This window comes from Heloderma suspectum, chromosome 5 (assembly GCF_057233095.1).
Source record: "Heloderma suspectum isolate Gila_16-S chromosome 5, 16-S_ref, whole genome shotgun sequence".
Classification (NCBI taxonomy): domain Eukaryota; kingdom Metazoa; phylum Chordata; class Lepidosauria; order Squamata; family Helodermatidae; genus Heloderma; species Heloderma suspectum.
In genome coordinates this window covers 168,233,741-168,254,074 of record NC_139462.1, presented here as the reverse complement: position 1 = coordinate 168,254,074, position 20,334 = coordinate 168,233,741, and the positions used below count along the sequence as shown (strand labels likewise).

At 42.0% G+C, this 20,334-nt stretch overlaps 1 protein-coding gene across 3 annotated transcripts in view; it reads left to right on the top strand.

Annotated features, from left to right (window-relative positions):
* RBMS3 (RNA binding motif single stranded interacting protein 3) overlaps positions 1 to 20,334 on the top strand; it is a 1,080,127-nt gene that overhangs the window by 876,203 nt on the left and 183,590 nt on the right. For all 3 annotated transcript variants that reach the window (XM_084858281.1, XM_084858283.1, XM_084858282.1), the window contains one exon: positions 2,129 to 2,208. In XM_084858281.1, coding sequence (XP_084714407.1) covers positions 2,129 to 2,208 — 80 coding nt within the window. The remainder of the gene's footprint in view (positions 1 to 2,128; positions 2,209 to 20,334) is intronic.

Sequence of the window (20,334 nt, the reverse complement as noted above, 5' to 3'; positions counted from 1 at the left end):
AGTGGGGGAGGTCAACTTCTGGGGGTTGGGCCACATCATCACCCCGCCGAACCACTGGGGCCCCACCCTTGATACAAATTATTGAATGTGCCACCAAAATGGCAGTGGTGACCAAAAAGCAGTGCTTTTGCTGGGAAACAAGGCATGGAGAGAGTGCACGGCTTGTTTGGAAGAAGAATTGCACTTCCAGGAGGCTTCCCATGGGCCTTCTGGGAAGCTCCCTGCACACCTTGTTTTCAAGCAAACTTGCATTTATTTGTTTGTTTGTTTGTTTATGATATGTATATACTGCTAACGATAATAAAATCCCTAAGCCATTTACACAGAAATATTAAAACCACATTTAAAATAAAATATTCAAACAATTCCAATTTTTGCCACTGCTGCCATGGAAAAGCCACAACATTTAGCTTGGCACAAAATTTTATTGGAGTAGTTATGTAACAGAGAGGATGATTTCAAAATATCTTGTTAATAATTTTTACTGAAACAATTGGGGGTGGAAATTGCTACAGAAATAAATAGTTCTGACTGTAATATATAGAAATAGCCGAGGATGCATTCTCTCAGGCTACCAGAAGGGACAATAAAGAGCACTACACACAGTTGTAAAGTGGAAGGCTGAATAAAAAGGTTGTTGTTACAAAGGCAAGATAGTGTCAGCCTGTTTGTGAGGAACCAGAGATAGAATGCTGGCTACCAAAGGAGCAGAAGCAAAAGTAAGCCACAACAACTAAACACACTCAAATAATATGGAACCAATTACCTGGGGAGGTGGTGGGCTCTCCCACACAGGAGGCGTTCAAGACTAGGCTGGACAGCCATCTGTCAGGGATGCTCTGGCTTGGATTCCTGCATTGAGCAGGGGGTTGGACTCGATGGCCTTGTAGGCCCCTTCCAACCCTACTATTCTATGATTCTAATATCATGTATCCCTTTAATGTGCAGTAGTGCTGTGAAGTTATTGCTATAGTTGTATAGATACTACTAGCAGCAAGCTATCTGTGATCATTCTTCTGGAAGATTGGCTCTGTGACGTATACAGTGAAATTGCTATCAGATGCAGAATAGTGGAGTCATTTTGGTCTCAGAAAATAAGAAATCTTAAGAAGGTGAAGTGATAACTTTCCCTCAACCAGCTTCAGTTGATGAATGAATGCTCTTTCAATCTCTCAGAACTCCTCTTCAGACAGAAAAAAACTCTAGGGAGCACCAAAAGAATAAAATGTTTGCTTCCCTCAAAAGTTGCCCCAAAACAATTGCTGGTGGTGGCGGGGGAGGGGGGGGACTGAATCCTTGTGTTTGTATTTTATGATACACATGCCTATTTTTCTGCAATCCTAGGCACATTTACCTGGAAGTAAGCTGCCTTTAACACAGTAGGACTTTCTTCTGAGTAAGCATGCATAGGATTACACTGCCACTTACTCATTTAATTTTTTTTTTTTTAAAAAAAAAACAATGTTTCAAATGTTTTCTCATTTGCTCAAAGGGAGCTTTGGCTATTGGGCGGTATAGAAATGAAATAAATAAATAAAATGTTTTACCTATCTCTACTGATTTAGCTTTTTCTTCTTTATTGCTTCTGTTATAATTAAAAATTATAAGTTAAGTTGAAAAAGATGTTTGAGTATTTCCACTTCAGAAGGGAGCATTTTATAATAACAATATTGTTCAGCCGACAGCCGGTCACTTATGAGGAGAAAATATGCATTTTCCCATGAGTGTTTGTATCTCCTCTGGATACATACTGCCAGGAACATTCAGGGTTTCCTGTGGCCTGCATCCGTATGAAACATGTTTTAAAATATCAAAAGTTAGACTTTTATCATGTATGAAAATGTAATGTTTTACATGTATAGTATTATCATCACATAAATGCACTCAGCCAGAAAACATCAACATCCTAACTAAGGCAACATAGTAAGTATTCTGTCTGCTTCCATTATGAAGTTCTATAAGTCTAATTTGTGAGATTTTCTCTCCATCAGGTAGCATTTTATTATAACTGAATTGGCCACTGTGTGAACAGAATGCTGGACTAGATGGACCTTGGTCTGGTCCAGCAAGGCTCTTCTTATGTTCTTAACTGATGATGATGATTCTCTGTATTTTTTTTCACCCCCAGAATGGAATCAACTGAAAAATGTGAAGTAGTTATTCAGCATTTTAATGGGAAATACCTGAAAACACCCCCTGGTGTGCCAGGTAAGTGTAACCTTTCCTTGTTAAACCAATTACAGGTCAGCAGGCATGTCAACAGAGATGCAGCATAGAAATTCTGGGGCTTCAAGCTCTTTGGAATCTGTTTGTATCTGCATACTAAAGTTAATGGCTATCACTTATTTAATGTGTAGCATCAGTAATTCATTGGAAAGTCTGACAAACATCTGTGTGGGTCTGGCATTTTACAAACAGCTCTTCCATGTTGTTAGAGTAAGGTAATGTTTATTCAAACATCCAGTGGCTGTCATGCAGCTGTGCCACATCAGTAACTGCATGTTTGGATTAGTTGTAGTTACTGTGCATTTGGCCCAAATTAGAAGAACCATTGTTTCTGCCAAGCAAAAGTACATTTGATATATGCATATGTAGTAGTCAAAAATATAGTTGCTGCACTTCAAGGGATCCTAAAAAATATACTGCTTTCTTATTTTTCCCCATCATTTTGGAGAATAAAGCATCCAAACATGTGGACATAGTTATTCTTCATGCAATTCATAAGTGAAATACCTGAATTGTGACATTAGTGTTTGTTTCTTGTGATTCAAAGACTTAATAGATTGAAGTGACAGTTATAATGGTATACTCTAGTGTTTAACAGAATATAATATTGCATTCACTACATTTTGTGTTGCACTTACAATTTTTGTTGGCTTCTCTAGCATTTCAGATCTAATGCCACAGGTAGAGAAGTCTCATTGAAATCAATAGGTGGCACACATGCTAAAGCAAATTCCAACCGTCATTCAAAAAATTCTTCAGTCATTTCAATATTTTAATTATTTTCTGCTTTAAATTGATGTTCATACAATGTAAGCTATGAAATGTGCTTTTTAAGTCAAGGTAGTGGTGCTTGGCTGAGTTCTGGATAATTGTGAAGCCTCACTTATAGAGTCATAGAATAGTAGGGTTGGAAGGGGCCTACAAGGCCATCGAGTCCAACCCCCTGCTCAGTGCAGGAATCCAAGTCAGAGCATCCCTGACAGATGGCTGTCCAGCTTCGTCTTGAATGCCTCCAGTGTGGGAGAGCCCACCACCTCCCTAGGTAACTGGTTCCATTGTTGTATTGTAACAGTCAGGAAGTTTTTCCTGATGTTCAGCCGGAATCTGGCTTCCTGTAACTTGAGCCCATTATTCCGTGTCCTGGACTCTGGGATGATGGAGAAGAGATCCTGGCCTTCCTCTCTGTGACAGCCTATCAAGTACTTGAAGGGCGCTATCATACCTTCCCTCAGTCTTCTCTTCTCAAGGCTAAACAGGCCCAGTTCTTTTGGTCTCTCTTCATAGGGCTTTGCTTCCAGTCCCCTTTTCATCTTTGTTGCCCTCCTCTGAACCCTCTCCATCCTTCTTGAAGTGTGGTGCCCAGAACTGGACTTATCTTTTGATTGGTGGCCAATGAATGGAAAGGATGGCCAGCTCTCATCCCATACTGAAATTAAGCCTAACTGTGTACAATTGTGCTTGTGCACATACTTCCCCTCTTACCCTTGTTTGTGCTGTCCTCCCCAATCATACCTATATTTTCTCCCTGCTGTCAAAATTTAGATTGTAAACCACTTTGGGGATTGTAAACTCCTCCAGTCTGTCTGCTTATGAAAATCGATGATGCCATATAAACAAATAAACTGAGATAGCCGGCTGGAACCCAGCCACTGGCAATACGTTCACATTAGCTTCTAGTCCCTTACATGTCAGCTCATGATATTTCACAAAACTAGCAAGAAGAGTGTTCTCTAGGAACAGAAGAAATGACATGGATCATTCCTTAGCAAGAGAGCATTTGGGGAAGCTTTTTTTAGTTGCCAGACAGCTATCTCACTGATTCTCCAAGCTTTATCACCCTGGGAAACAGCTTTTCTTTGGGATAGCCGTCTCCAATGTGGTACCTTCCAGATGTATTTGACTACTTCTCCCATCAGCCCCAACCAGCATGACAAATGGGAGGTGATATTCAGAATATATGGAGGGCACCAGGTTAGGGGAGGTTGCTTTTGGCTCTGGCTGGTTAGCTGCATCCAGCTCTCTCTGACTCGACTTTTCATATACTGGTGTTCCCGTCCAATTTGTACTGAGTTTGTGCTGTTGTATGTCATATAGGTCATTGTCACCAGTCATCCCCACCTCCACTCTAAACATATTAAGGAACAAACCAAATATAAGGGGAAAATGGGAGAGGAGGGGGATAAAGGGGAAATGGATTTAACTCAGCCTATAGAATCTCATTACACAGAAAGGTCACTGAACCTATTTCCCACTCATGAGTTCTTCCTTGCCATTGATGTATTTACTATCCTTTATGCTACAGTATTTTAGATTGGATTGGATTTGTTGTAGCATTTCCTCTGTGTCTCCCACATTACTACATCTTTCATTTTCCCCCTTAGATGTCCCTGAAATGGAGAATAGAATAAGAATAGATGCCCTGTAGCCACATCATGTATTTATATGCAAGGATGTGGGTATAAGCAGTAGCTATATGTTATTGCCTTGATGTTGATTCAGAATGGAACAGCGTGACATCTTCAACTCATGGTAACTCATGTTGTGTAGCATGTATGATTGCTTGAGATGAAGTATTAAATCATTTATATTCAGTTCTAACAATAAGAGCTGTGTGGGTGTATACCCAATTGATAGCTATGGTACCTTTTCTTCTTCTTCTTACAAACAATTATGTTGAATCAGTGGGGTAAAATTGTGTGACTGTAGATGGGATTATCCCAGTATACTCAATGAGAAATTCACATCTACACGAAAGACCTATGAAGGCATTATGAGTAGTGCTTACCTCAACTTGTGAGCTGAGCCTTACTGCATAGTTCTGTCCCAATGTTGTCTGCATCAAATAGCCCCTCCCCCTGGCATTTGCATGCTACCGGGGTTCCATCTTACATGGAGGCCTCTGAGTGAAGGACCCCCTCTGCAGATGCACCTGCTGCATCTGGGGATGTCAGGAGGAAGGGCTATTTGACATGCACAGTGTCAGGGAAGGCCTATGTAGAATGGCCCTGCTTCCTGCTATTATCTTGGGGAACGTCCGGCTCATAACACCTACATAAGGCTTAAGGCTGTTCACATTCTCAGCAGAGTGTGGCGTATCAGTACTTTAGATCAGAGAAATACAGCAATGCTATTGGAAGGTCTTCTTCTTTGATAAGCATATATTGACACCTGTATGTAAGTTCTCCCAAGAAAAAGGAACATCAACAGCAGAAGTTTGCGGTGCAATACTAAATACAAAGAAGCCATCAGAAATGTTGAAGGCTGGACATTTCTTCCTTGCCATATGCAATAGGTTGCAAAATGAATCTGTCAAACGACGTAGCTACACCCACTGGAAATGGGGAGAAGAGCAAGTACGGTCAAGAGCACCCTTTCAGTCATCTGTAAACAATGTCTCATGTCACTCATTAAAAATTGTTTTTAGTGTATGTGATTCAGCTGGCCATAAGTTCAGCAGTGTTACAAGCTGTAGGATTGTGTTGCCTTACTATACCATCTAGATAGTGCATGTAGTAACAGATACTATTGATTATTTCCATGTTTTGGATTCATATTGAATTCAGAGTTCCTGTCCAGGCAAAATGCTAGGGCACTTACCAGTGTCCTAGACAGATGGATGTTGGCTTAGATGAAACCATGGCATGTGTAGTTTTATTAGAAATGTTTTGAGGGGTTTTTTAAACTTAGAAAGACACCTAATATGCCAAAATTCAGCATTCATTGTGTGGCAGCCAATGTAGCTCCAAGGCAGCCTTCCCCAACCTGGTGCCCTCTAGATGCTTTTAACTACAACTCCCAGCATTCTTGACCATTGGTCATGTTGGCAGGGGTTGATGGGACTGGAAGTCCTCAACATCTGGAGGGCTTCAGGTTGGGGAAGGCTGCTCCAAGGGATAGACAGGGAGATCACACTGGAGCTTGGACAATCTTACACCATTTACCTTTTACGAACTGGGAAGAAGGGTTGCAAGAGGTGAGGGACTTGGACTCCTCCATCTCCTGGCTTCTGCCTAGCTCATCTAGAAAGGAGGACTTAGAACCAGCTGAATGGGAGCTAAGCTGTTTTTTGAGAATAAAGTCAAAGAGTGGGACATGGCTCCCATCTTGCACGGCTAAGCTGCAGTCCTGCTGGATCCCTAACTGGTCAGCCTTCTGATGGGCAACAAAAATAAGCAATAGTCAGGGGTGGGGAACCAGTTTTAAGTGGGGGCCAAATTGCTTGTCCCAGCACCTGCTGAGTCTCTGGGTTTGCCCAGCACACATTGTCTCCATGGGGGTGGTGTGTGTCACACAAACAGACTTGGACAGCACTGGGAAGAGCACCTGCTCCTCCCAGCACCAGCTGAGTCCCCTGCTCCCCACATCCCCACAGTTATTTCTGACTGGATGAAAAAAAGACTGTCCCTACTGTTTGACTTTCTTTCCCAAAGAAAGCTTAACTCCAATCCAGCTGGACCATGGGAGGGGAATTTCCAGCATGCGGAGGTTCCCAAAATGGTCAGCAGAGCCTCCTGGGATTCCTCCAGGGGATGGGGCATGGCCTCCAAGCCCCACCCCCTGGAAGAATCCCTGCAGTTATCTCCATCCCCACAGTGGGAATGGAGGCCTATTTTCCCTCCCTGCCATGGGTTTCAGGTTTGTAAACCACCCCAGCCACCTACTCTCACCGGGTTCAGACATCACAACAACAACAGGGGTAATTATGCTAATTAGGCAGTTCACAACTGGCACACATGGTGTGGGGGAGAAATAAGCCACAGTGGCTCATTTTCCCTCTGTGATCGTGCGAACCTAGTTTATATAATGGCTGCACTGCAATGCCACATTAAGCCAGGAATCCCAGTCTACTAAACCATGATGTAGACAAGCAGCAGCAGCCCACTTACTCCTGTTTTGTTCCTCCATTCATGTTAACCAGTAAACTAACCAGAAAGGAATAGCTTTACATTATGTCTAAATACAGAATTATGATTAAATGTGCCCAAACAAGTCTGGATTAATAAACCAACTTTAAATCCTGATTTAAATCTGGTTTTTAATCCCAGCTTGTTCAGGCACACTTACCATATTCCCGGGTTCAGATGTAACATCCCTCCCTGCTTTGTTGACTAGATCCTGCATGCTGCTCATTCACTTCATGGTTTATTAAGCCAGGATTCGTGGCTTAATATGTGACATCCTGCCATGGTCAATATAGATGTGTGTGAATTTAAGATAATATGGTTTAAAAAAAAAGTCCTTGTCTATCCATCATTAGGAAAACACAAGAATCAAAATAAGAGAGAACTTAGTTTAGATTATATGGTATCTTTAAATCTACAGATGTGTTTATATATTGTCTCTACTAGAATTCAGTTTTAATATCATGATTTATATTAATTACATGTATGAATATGATAAAAGTCAAGCACCATTTTAATTTTTATTTATCTAGTTGCCTCCCATGTGCTTCACTCTCATATATGCTTATTGGAGGGATGTTGTACTCTAAAAATCCTATGGGTAGTACCTTTCTGAACGCCCTCTGGCCTTGTCAGAGAGAACTGTGGATCTGTATACGTGATTGACTGGAAATTATCATAGTTTCATTGATTTGTATAGAATGAACATTTGGTGTAATTATCTAAGCAGAGTGCTGTCAAATACATCTTTGAGACAGTTGTACTCTGTTGGTTATTATACTCCTTAAGAGCTCACACAGCAAAAATGATATTTTAGGTACAACAAAAAATATAAATTGCTCAGTTCCCTACTGGTGGGATTAGCTTGTCCTTTACTTACACCAAGATGAGGGGTAAAAAAAGGTTAAGTAGAAGTTTCTTTATATTCATGTAGTTTCCCCTCACAGCTTCTACTCAATTTATACATCTCTGTAATAAACCTGGATTTATGCCTCTCAGCAAAGATAGAAGCATTCTGCTTTATCCACCTCCAGGCAATTACTGATCTTCCTGCGTGGTGGTGAGGCAAAGAGAATGAAGTCTCCCAGTGTATTTGGAAAGGCACAATCAGAATCTTAAAATTATCCTCCCAGGGCTGCAATAATTGGCATGAAAGGGAAAATGGGTTCTAGTTATTGCTGTGATCTCTTTATGAATTTAAGTTGGAAATTCAGAAACCTGAGAGCATGAGGCAGAAGGGTAGCAACTGTGCTGTTTAGATATTAGCTGAAATACTGACCAGTTCTCTGGCTGTTTGATAAATCTTTTCTATCAGCTGAAGGTTAAATACAGTTGTTTTTCACTTTTCCCTTCAATTCCTAGCAGAGTATATTAGCAGAGTCAGCACAGAATGAAGCAAATTTCTTGTTTAGGGAGACATCTTGTTTATTACAGACTGCATATCTGACTTGTTCACAAGCCTTTTAATGAAAATATGTAAACTTCCCAGCAGCCCATTAGGCTTGTTCCCCACTTTGGTAGACTGTTTCTCCTAGTTCTTGCTGCTGCTTGGCTTTGATCACTTTCAAAATGAGAAACTGATAGTTGTGGTGGTGGAATTAATAGTATTGGGATTGCTTTCATGATACAATTGCCAATGAAGATACAAGGCAAATTGGCAAATTATTTCTCACCAAATATAAAGTTCTGCCACTGACGAATGACCTTGTGTCCTGGGTCAGGACCCTGAACCCCATCCTCAGGGGATTCTGACCCCTTGTCCTCAGAGGAAGAGGCTCCAGAGTTAATGGTTCAGGGAGGAGATGCTGCTATGTAAAAGTGTCATGAGACTGTCACGTCCCTGGGACATGCTTTTCCAGAAAGACCCCAGGGGCCAGCCCCCCTCCATCCAGAGGAGGTTGCAATATTGTCCTCAGAGTCTAGTGACTCAGGCAATGAGGAAACTGGCATGCCACAGCCACTTCCTTATCAATGCAGCATGAGATTGCTAAAACAGGTCAGACCCCTTTAAACACCAGGCCTCCATCATCATGGAGGTGGCACCAACCAGCCTAACTCCAGCAACACAGAGATAATCCTGTCTAGCTTCCAGCCCCAGAACCACTTGGAGCTTTCCATGGTGCTGATCCCTTTTTGTCTTTCTTCCTGAGAAACCTAACCTTACCCCTGCTCCAGATCTGATATATAGCCCAAACCACATCACTGAGCTTTATCAGAACCCACAGCCTGAAATGGTACACCTTGGTAACAAGACGTCTTGTAAATAATAGTAGCTAATGCTAATACTGCTATCAATAATCATTACAGCACTAACTTTATCTGCCTTTTCAACTGTGTTTAAAATGAAAGGGAATTCCTATGGACTTCCTGAATCGTGTTGTGCCCTCAATAAGCCCCTTTTGTTATTGATGTTGAAGATCCATTTTTGGACATTTAATTTTGCCTCACATTCTTTCATTAGCCTGAATATTTCTCTTAGGCCTCCTAATGCCTTCCACTTCTTTAATTATTGTTCCTAAGAAATAGTCTAAAAATGGGAAATAGCACACTTAAGAGCAATATCTTTCCTCAGAATAAGTAACTGAAATAAAACCCAATATCCTACTAGAAGATTTACCAGGAAGTTGTGTACAATTATTGCCTTAGTTTTTCGTGTTCTTCTCCTTAGAAGCAAGAAGCTTTTGGTATATTTCCTTTCACAAAGGAAATAAATGCTATGTCTTCCTGTTGTTGTTGTTCAGTCTTTAAGTCGTGTCTGACTCTTCGTGACCCCATGGACGCCAGGCCTTCCTGTCCTCTGCTCTCTCCCGGAGTGTGCTCAAGTTCATATTCATTGCATCGGTGATGCTATGTAGCCATCTCATCCTCTGCCGCCCCCTTCTCCTTTTGCCTTCAATCTTTCCCAGCATCAGGGTCTTTTCCAGGGAGTTTTCTCTTTGCATTACATGGCCAAAATATTTGAGCTTCAGCTTCAGTATCTGTCTTTCCAATGAGCAGTCAGGGTTGATTTCCTTTAGGATTGACTGATTTGACCTCCTTGCAGTCCAGGGGACTCGTAAGAGTCTTCTCCAGCAGCACCTAGGGATGTCAGAGAATTTCTCCATGAATCTCTGGGGGGGCGAATGCCAATGCATTCGGCCCCCTGAAATTGGCGGTGAAATTCTCCGCCCCCACCACCACCCCGGGATGGGACTTACCTCCTTCGAATGTCCCTCTCAGCGGCAGGTCCCGGCGGCGGTTCGGCGGCGGTTCGGTGGGGGCGGTGGCGGTGGCTGGTCTTCCGACCGGCTGCCACTGCCGCCATTACAAAGTAAATGTAAAAAAACAACAACACACACACGTGAAAGGCTATATAATGATTTACATAGCCTATCACTGCTAGATTTCCAAAGTCAGCCGTGATAGGCTACGTAAATTGTTACATAGCCTATCACGGGTGACTTTGAAAAAAGAAAAAAAAAAGCACGTACGGAAATGGCGGCGCCCATGGGAGCCACCATTTGCGTACGCGTTTTTTTTTTCCAAAGTCACCTGTGATAGGCTACGTAACGATTTACGTAGCCCATCACGGCTGACTTTGGAAATCTAGCCGCGATCGGCTACGTAAATCATTACGTAGCCTATCACATGTGTGTGTTGTTGTTTTTTTACATTTACTTTTTTATTTCGCGGCCGGGGAGACGGGGCGCTCCCCCCTGGCCTGAATTTTGGCCAGGCGGGGTGGGGCGCCTCCCCCCCCGGCCTGAACTTCGGGGGGAGAACTGAAGCGCTTCCCCCCCACCGCGAAGCAAGCTGCGGGACCAGGTAAGGGACTTTCGTCCATCCTGACTTTAAGTATAAGTGGTTTTATATTGTGGTTATATTGTGGTTTTAATGTTCTATATATTTTAAATTGTTTTATTGTGTGTTGTTTGGTTTTAATTTTTGTGAACCTCCCAGAGAGCTTCGGCTATTGGGCGGTATAGAAATAAATAAATAAATAAATAAATAAATAAGTATAAAAAACAGAAAGGCAAGATATAAATACACATATCCTGGGTGGGCATGACTATTTATTTTATTTGATCTTATTTACTCTACTTTTAAACTACCCAACAACAGAAGTTCTCTAGCAGTGTGCAATTAGATTAAAAACATAAAATACAAATGCTAAAATAAAAATAGTGCAGAATAAATCTATGGATTCTCCTTGGTGACATGGCTTCAGGGGCTGTCATAATGAGCTCCTGCACTTCAGAATTTACCACTACACCACAGCTCTTCATCCAGGGTTGGACCTAGGATAAATAGTGCCCTGGGTGAAGAGTACTTTGCTCCCCCCACCCCCGTGGTCAGCTTTTACAGAAACTTGCGTTTTGCCACCCTAACTCACTGCAGAAAGTACATTAAAAAAAACACAGCCAATGAGGTCAGCTTGGCCCCCTCAGCTCAGCTTGGAGCTCCCCCCCCAGCTCAGCTTCACACCCCTCCTCAGCTTGGCACCCCAGGCACCCACCCAGCTCTCCCACCCCTAAGGCCAGACCTGCCTTCGTCAACCTGGTTGCCCTCCTCTGTGTATGCTCCAGTTTTTCAATGTCCTTCATCAAATATGGCACTCAGAATTGGACACAGAACTCCTGATGTGGCCCAGCCAGCATTGTTAAGTAAGCAGAATTGGCCTGAAGGGCATCTGGTCAGTTCCCCATCATGGAGGCAGTATCTTCCAAGTTCCAATACATGTAATAGTTTAGGCTATATCCATTATGCATCAAGGACAAGGTATTCAGGAAGCAGAGAAGATGAGGAAAGAAAGCTCGTCATCCCCAAGGGGCTTTTATGTCATCATATCCAGCCACAGTTACCTGAAGGAATCATATTTTCTACACCAAGTATAGAATTCACACGCTGAGCAACTTGTTTCCACCTAGTCATTATATTCCTCTCCCCTCCCCCTGCCCCCGAATCAGGTTCCCTCATGTTGTAGCTGTGGATTATAGACTCCATTGGTAGATAGATATTCATTTAAAATTCCTAGTAAGCAGCGGTTCTTAGTCTGACATCCACACCCCCCCCCCGAACTTTACATCCAGTCCAGAAATTCTATGTATCACATGGAAGTTTCAACATATGTACATCCAGTAGTGTGGATCAAACAGACAGCTGAACCAGGACTGGGGAGAGCAGGGTTCAAATTCTCCCTCACCCATGAAGCTCACTGTCAGCCTAACCTATATCACAAGGTTGTTGTGAGATAAACTGGGGAGGGAACCAGGGTTCTTGTGAACTGGTTTGAACATGGTTTACCATGGAAAAGCACATATAAAAATAAACTGATGAAGGGGATGATAAGGGTTACATTAAAATATGAAATATGAAAAATGGTAGGGATGTCCATCATGGGGAAATCTGTCTCTCAGCCTGACAGAGTTCCATGATGTGCCTGATTTGACTCGCATTTATGGGCTGAGCTGTGGGTTTTTCCTGAACTCTGGGAACTTTTTGCATATTTTCTTAATTTGTGCAAATATAGATTTATGCAATTGAGGCCAAAATTTTCACAAATTACACAAATTGCAGCTGCAGTTTGCGCAAATCTCTATTTGTGCAAATTAAAAATAATACTCAAAATCCATGAACCAGCCCGACTCGATGCAGATCGAGTCGGTCTCTGTCGCGGGAAACAGACCTAAGTCCAGGGGGCTGAACCAAGGGAATCTTGTCAAGCTCCACCCCCCAGATGGATTCCTCCAACACCCTAGTAACTGGACATTCCAGAGATTAAACCTGGAGCCTTCTGCATACAAGCATGCTCTCTGCCTCAGAGGGGTGCTCTGTCCCCTATTGGAGCAGTCATGATGCTCTGGATTGAGCTAATATATTCTAGTGAATGATGAACATGTGACAGTGGTGTGATTGTTATTTCAGTGTCAGTGGAGGAGAACCTCATATGTAGTTGTTGGCAGAGTAATGATGATTTAGTTTCAAATTCATTCAGTGATTTGAAGGTTCAAATTATTATTTTCTTTATTTGAACATGAGTTGTATTTATCCAAATTTTAGTTATTTGGCTAGTAATTCCATAATTAATTAAATATATTACATATGGTAAACATCATAGAGCATTTGGGTTTGGGTTTTTTTAAACTTTTAAAAAAATATATAAGTAGTAACATCAGAAGCAAAAGGAAAGGCATGGATACATCTTAGCCAGCCCACACCATTGCTCTGTGGCTTTCACTGCATCACTTAGCATGAATAGAGAAGATCCTGTTAAAAGTGTGTGGGACTGTGCAAATCATGGTTGGTCAGGGCTGCTTTTGGCAACATGTTGGATGACATCACATGTGAGTGACAGAAAGGCAAATCTACTTGAAATAGTTCCAGTATGTTCCCCACTAATCACTTTTGGGAGGATAAAAAGTTATCAGAGATTGCTTTAAATGTACAGCATTCATACAGTGTTCTATATGAACATTTTGTACTGAAAGTAATTACTGCATTTTTAATGTGAAGCTTCTGCGATAATCTTTTTTCTTTTGTGTTTTTTAAAATTTCTTTTCTTTTCTTCCCCATATTCTCCTTAGGCTTTCTGGTAATTTTTAAATGTTTTGGAATTTAAAGCACTGAGGAGTTAATAGAGCTTTGGTCATAAAATATTTACACTCAGAAACAGGATGATATTTCCCAGATAGCATGATCTTTGAAGTTCAAACATAACTTACATTTTCTTTTCAAAGAGCTCCTAATGGCTCTCAGTGAATGTCCCCTGACACTGTAAATCAGTTACGTCATATTGAGTCACCTTCTTTTTCATTATTATTAATTCTCCTCCCCATCCCCCATATTAGTCTTTGTATTAGAATATTGTTTAAATTATAACATTTTCCTAGAACTCTCACTAGATTAAACTAAAACCTTCGCTGAAGGTTCAGAGGAATGTGAATAATTAAAACTAAAATGATGTATGATTTCAACAGCTTCCACATCGGGAGCCTTTTTAATTGTCTTTCTCTTTCTCAAAGTGTTCTCTTTGTTTTTTTCCTCTCTCTCCAGAAAAAATGCTTTCACTTGTCATATGACCAACATAATCCAGAAATAGTGGTTTTTCAATAATCAGTCAAAGCATATGTGCAAACTCTAACTTTGAACAGCAAAAGCTTCAGTAAGAACATAACTTCATTATTTATTTCTTATGTATCTGTGCAAAGAACCGTTGGTTTCCTGTGGGTCAAGTGTGGGAAGGAATATTCCTGTTTATTAATGATGACATAGGTAGCTTTGCATTGGTATGACCGCTGGGTATATCTACAGTGCTGCCAACAGTGTGTTAGGGGTGTATAGATTCCTCACCGTCTGTTCTGGTGGGGAATCCGTGCTGGGGGGAGCCAATCCATTCCTCCCCCCCGGAATCCTCCAGAGAGGTTCCGCTCCGCTCGGATTCCGGGGGGGTGGGACTGGCTTGGGGCCGCTTACCTTCCCTCCTGCCAGCCAGAGCTGTTTGCCTCCTCCCTGTCCCTGCCGATTGCCTTTTAAAAAAAACAACCATCAGGTCAGGAGGATGTGCCCATAGACTTATACGCAAATAGAGTCATGAATCTTGCACATAAGTCTATGTGTCCATAGGCTTATACGCAAGATTTATGGCTCTATTTTGCATATAAGTCTATGGGCACATCCTGCTGATCGCATGTGCCCATAGATGTATACGCAAAATAGAGCGGTGAATCTTGCGTATAAGCCTATGGACACATAGACTTATACACAAGATTCATGACTCTATTTGCGTATAAGTCTATGGGCACATCCTCCCGATCACCTTTAAAAAAAAAAAAACATTTTCTTTAAAAGCAATCGGCAGGGACAGGGAGGAAGTGAACGGCTCTGGCTGGAAGAAGCAGCCGAGTGCTGTTCCGCCTCCAGTCCTCCTGGAGTAGAGGTAAGTGGTCCTGATACACTGTGGATCCCTGAGGCCGGATTCCAAAGAATCCGGCTTCATTTGGATCCGCAGCGGATTTCTCTGACATCCCTACGCTGGGTCCAGTTCTTGCCTGATAGCAAAGATAGCAGTGAAGTGCGCAGCACACTACAGTTCCCAAGGGTGGATGCACACTGGATGTGCACTTGACCAACAGAAAACCAGTGGCACTGATGTTGCAGTCATGGCTGTTGCTTTAGAATTATTTGCATACCAGGTATGTAGTAATTTCAGTCCTTTAAACAGCAGTGCAGATCATTTTTGTGACATAAATTATTATGTTTTAAAATCCTGTAGTGTAGGAAGGCTGTAGATGTTCAGATAGCTTAACAAATGGGCAAACAATCTCATTTTGATATCTAGAAATGTTGGCCAAATATTTCATTGCCTTTGTTGATCTTTTGCCACATTTTTATCAGCTTTCAGTTGCTAGATACTAGTTGTCTCTTCGCCACTAACAGATGAACTTACAAGAATATTACAAGACAGATTATTCTCTTACCAGAGTCTCTGTATCTATTATGGTTTGCCACTGAATCCTAGGAAAGTATTTGAGAGCCATCAAGAGTGAGGGTAAGAATGTGTGGAATGAAATAATGAATTCTTTATTTCAATATATACCTTCCATCACAAATACCTTTTCACTGGTATAATGCAAACAATGATCATCTAAGAGCCCCAAACCTCTAGATTTCAATAGAAGTATTCCACTTTTTTTTAAAAAAAATGAAATGTGTAGGTTCTGAAGGGCTTTAGTTCATGCACTGCTGAAAACTCACTCAATATTTACGATTGTAAACTTACTTCTGCAGTAATGGAAGCTTTGCAATAGATCAGGAAAAGTTGAGAATCGCGTTTCTAGGGCTAAGTTGAAAGAAGTGCGTGTGATTTTCATACACATTTTATGCCCCACCCACCCAACACTACGTTTGATGTTTTTGAGGGGTCAAAAGGGCATACCAGTGTTAGCCCTTTGTGCAGGGGAAGGAATACATTCCTGTTGCCAAGAAAACCAGATAGATGCTACTTGTTTTGACTCACCACAGTGAAACCACAGACAGTAGCACCGCTGTTGCCAAGGTAGTTCATTGATTAGGATCACTTAGTGAAGGAAAAGATTTTCTGTATAGAAATTACCAAGCAGCAGAGGAAAAGAAACATGGCTGCAAATAGCCATGTACAATGAAAATATAACCCTGAAAATATCAATTTGGGAGTTTCTCATAGGGCATTTCTCACTTTGCTGCAGTGAACTTTGGACTCAATCCTGGATGACTTCAGCAAATGGCCAGCTGCAGTGCTGATCCATTCAACACCCAGCTAGGAATGGGTGAGGAATTTGTTGGGTTTGCATTTAGTGCAAGCTTACCAAATCTGCATTTCCCGAAGCTATGTATGAACCAGACTGTAGTGATACAGTAATATCTGCACTTTCCCAAATTTTGCAATGCAGTTCTCAAGTCAAAAAATGTGCACAAAAATATGTACAGCAGGAAAAGGCATGCACAAAATGACATTATATTAGGGGATATGGGTTTCACACTCACAAAAATCATGTATTTAGAAAAGTGCATGTGAATAGAAGAATAGTAGGGTTGGAAGGGGCCTGTAAGACCATCGAGTCCAACCCCCTGCTCTATGCAGATAAATGCTCATGAAAATACATACGAATTTTCATGCAGACTTTTAAAAAAATCAAATTTGCAAACAGATGCAGAAATAGGATGGAAAGAATTTAATGTAGGAAAAATGAGAAACTGAATGGAATCAAACTTGACATCTGGGTTTGTCCATCCCTACTCCTAGCATTTGAATCACCAGGAACCTGCAGCAATGCTGATATGTGTACATGCAGTGAAAGACCCACATTCAAACATAACTGTTTTTTCCACAAATGGAAAGTAGCCTTCTTGATGGAAGGCATAATGTGTGAAGAGGGCCCTGGCCAAACCCCTTTGGCTTGCGCCATTAAAAGATCACTATGTTTCTCAATGGGACTGTGAACATCACCACCATAAATGTATGACTGTTGTTGCTGTTTTTGTCATGGTCACTTACCCCAGAATGAAGGAGAGGTATCATGAAAGGCTAAGAGGACAGAGTAGTTGGGAAGTTAGACAAATAGTTTTAGGGTGCAAGGCTATGCATATTTAGACAGAAAAAGTCCTACAACTCCCAGCATTCCCTAAGCAGCATTTCCTTATTGTCTTTCTCAAACAAGCAACAGGAAATTCCTGACTCCACCCAGATACAACAAAGTCTACTTCCTCCTAGTGACTAAACTATATAATGACCTGTCCACACAACAAGCCAGTCAAGAAGAAGCCAATTGTCTTAGGGATTCCTGATTTAAAACAAGTGTTATCGTCTAAGATTAAAAAAAAAATCCATGAAAATACAGCAAAGGTATAAATTATCTCATGGTTATTATCTCAGCATAATTGTGTGAAACAAGTCTTGCGGTGGTCTTCTGCACTTCTGAATTCCATAATACAGTAAGCTGGTTACTCCTAGCCAAAGTACAGAAAAATGGGTTTAATTTTCATGTCTCCAGCAAGAGTGTCTTAAGTTCTTTCCTGTCTGTAGGTTAATGGCTACATTAAATATTGACTTGGATGCACTTTAGGGGGAAAATGTGTAGTGTACTGGCCAGCACTGAAGGCAAGAAACTGTTTAAGTTAAGTTCTTTGAACAGGTCAGACATTTCCAAGTCCTGTGTTTTCATAAGGCCCCCAAATTGTTCTCCATGTTATTCAGTTTTATCAATATTGTAATTACTGCCATTTTTTTGGTATTTTATTACATGGCCTCAGTGCTTTAGTATACTCCATTTAATGTAGAAAAATTAAGATATTTTGATGGGGTGATAACCCCAGTTTTGATGGATAAAATTATTACATTTTACTTCACCAGTATTGTAATTTCATCTGAATAATCGTCTTGTTCTTCAGACTTTCCCTTGGCTAGCCTCCATTCGAAATGGTTACAAGGATTCTGCACAAAATCATGTGCTTTTTTTTTTAGTGCATCCACCCAGCACGTTAATATTTTCTTTCTCTTTGTCAGAGCTCATGTTTCAAAGCTTGAGTATCAAGTTATTTTGTTTGTTTTATTCCTACTTTATTTCCTCCCTTCCTGTGTAATTTCTGCTTGATTACTTGAAGAGAAAAATGGAACAAGTATGTTTTTGTTATTTTTTCCAGCATTGTCTTAGGATTTCTGTTTATGTCCGATGTAAAATTGCTTATTTATTCCAACACATTATTTTTCTTTCTTTCTGTATGGTTCAGCATCCTTACTGACCAAGAACCTAGATTTTACCAAAAACCTAAGCAGATTTACAGGAAGACCTCATGGATCAATTAAGTAATTTATCTTTTTGTTCTGGTAGGACCACCTCATCTCAGCACCTGACATAAGCCCTCCCTGTTATCCTGCCACAACTGGGACAGTGGGACAGGATCACTTAGGGCACCACTGAAGGGCTTCCATTCCATTAGGTACTGGATGCTGTTATGAGCATGTGCAGCAGTGACCGGAGATACTGGAACCATGGGAATGTACTTGCCATGGTTCCTAGCATCTCTGGATTTTGTAGAGCATGTTCAGGTTGTATGATCTGCCTGTATTCAAGGCATGTTTGGCAAGAACACATGAGAGGGCTTTTTCCATGGCTGTGCCTAGGTTGTGGAATTCCCTACCTTGAATCCATCTGGCTGCATCATGGCAGCATTCAGAACCTAATGAAGGTTTACCACAGTGTCCAACATGAGCCATCCATGGGCGGAAAATGGGGCAACAAGGAGGGTTAGCACTGGGCACCGTAATTCACTCGGGACCAGTTTAAAGGCTGTATTATTTTGCTAGCTGTCTGGAGAATGTTCCGTGAAAATGTCCAGGGGTGCCTCTACACCGGGCTTTTACTCTGGGGCGGGTGCAAGTTGAGGTCCCTCATGACAGATGACACAGCCGTGACTTCGCAGTCATCCGTGGGTTTCACCCAGAAAAAGCAGAGTTCCAAGGAGTCGTTTTACTGCGATTTTGGAGGTTTGCTGTGGGTTCCTCCATGGTTGTGGGCCGTCTGTTCTTTCCCCAACCTGACTTCGCATCATACAGCAGGCATGTTATAGGTGTGCGTAGTGCCTGTGTCACTCTGTGACACCCCTTTGCTCCCCCTTCTTTCGCAGCTGCGCAGTTACAGAGGCACAGAGGGGCATTTTCATCTATTTAATCAGATTTTCGCACAGTTTTGCAGCTTCGTATCTTCGCAATGGTTGCCTTTGGACTCAGTACCCAAAGGCCGAGGGGGTCTTGGGGGAGGAACAGCATCACTCCGGCCACCATTTCGGAGCGATGGCTAGGCACATAGCGCTCATGCTTGTGAGTGCGAACCATCACAAGAGTCTCAGGCTGGGGAACTGTCCAACTGATGGTGGGGAAATGAAAGAGCACAAAACACCCACTTTCTACCTAAAAAGGGACGGAAAGACACAGCAGAGCCCCTCAAATACAAAACAGCAACTGAAGTCTTGCGCCCCCACACTCATGGGACTGCACAACAGTAAATTTCAGTAAAATGGCAAAAAAAACCACGGGCATGGCGAGCCTGTAAGGGAAGCATGCAGTACATCATGAGTGTATCGCAGGGCATGCTGACTCGAAGCCACATGCTGCGCAGTTGCGACAGGGTGGGGGGGTCAAAGCAGTGCCATTAGATGGGGCCCGGGTTCCCCAAATTATTTCCAGAGTGGACTGGGTGGTGATGGTGGTGGTGGTGGTGTCGTGATATGCCTGTCACTACCTTTTTCCCAACAGCTTGTAGATGTTTGACATTCGTCTACTTATCTACTTGCTTTAAAGGTACAATGTGTGCTGTTGGAGGTGAGGGAAGCTATGCCACAACAGCAGTGAGATGGTAAAAGACCACAACATTCCCTACAGTACTAGATGATGAGAGAAGCAGCACCCTTCACCAGGAGGCAAATATACGTTCTGTAAAGGGCCGTATCTCTGAGAACAAGCATAGCAAGTGTGGGATTTGTTTCCCCAGCTCAGAAGGAAGACAAGGGACTCAGACCCTGAAGTTAACTATGGCTGCAACTTCGTTTGATTTGAAATCTGGGATTTCATTTCCAGTGTGTTCTCAAGGAGCAGGTACACATTTTTCGTACCAGCCGGGAACTGTTCAGAGAAACCTCTCTCTCAGCCCCAGGAAGCACCCTGATCTATCTAACAGAATGCATTAGGCTAATC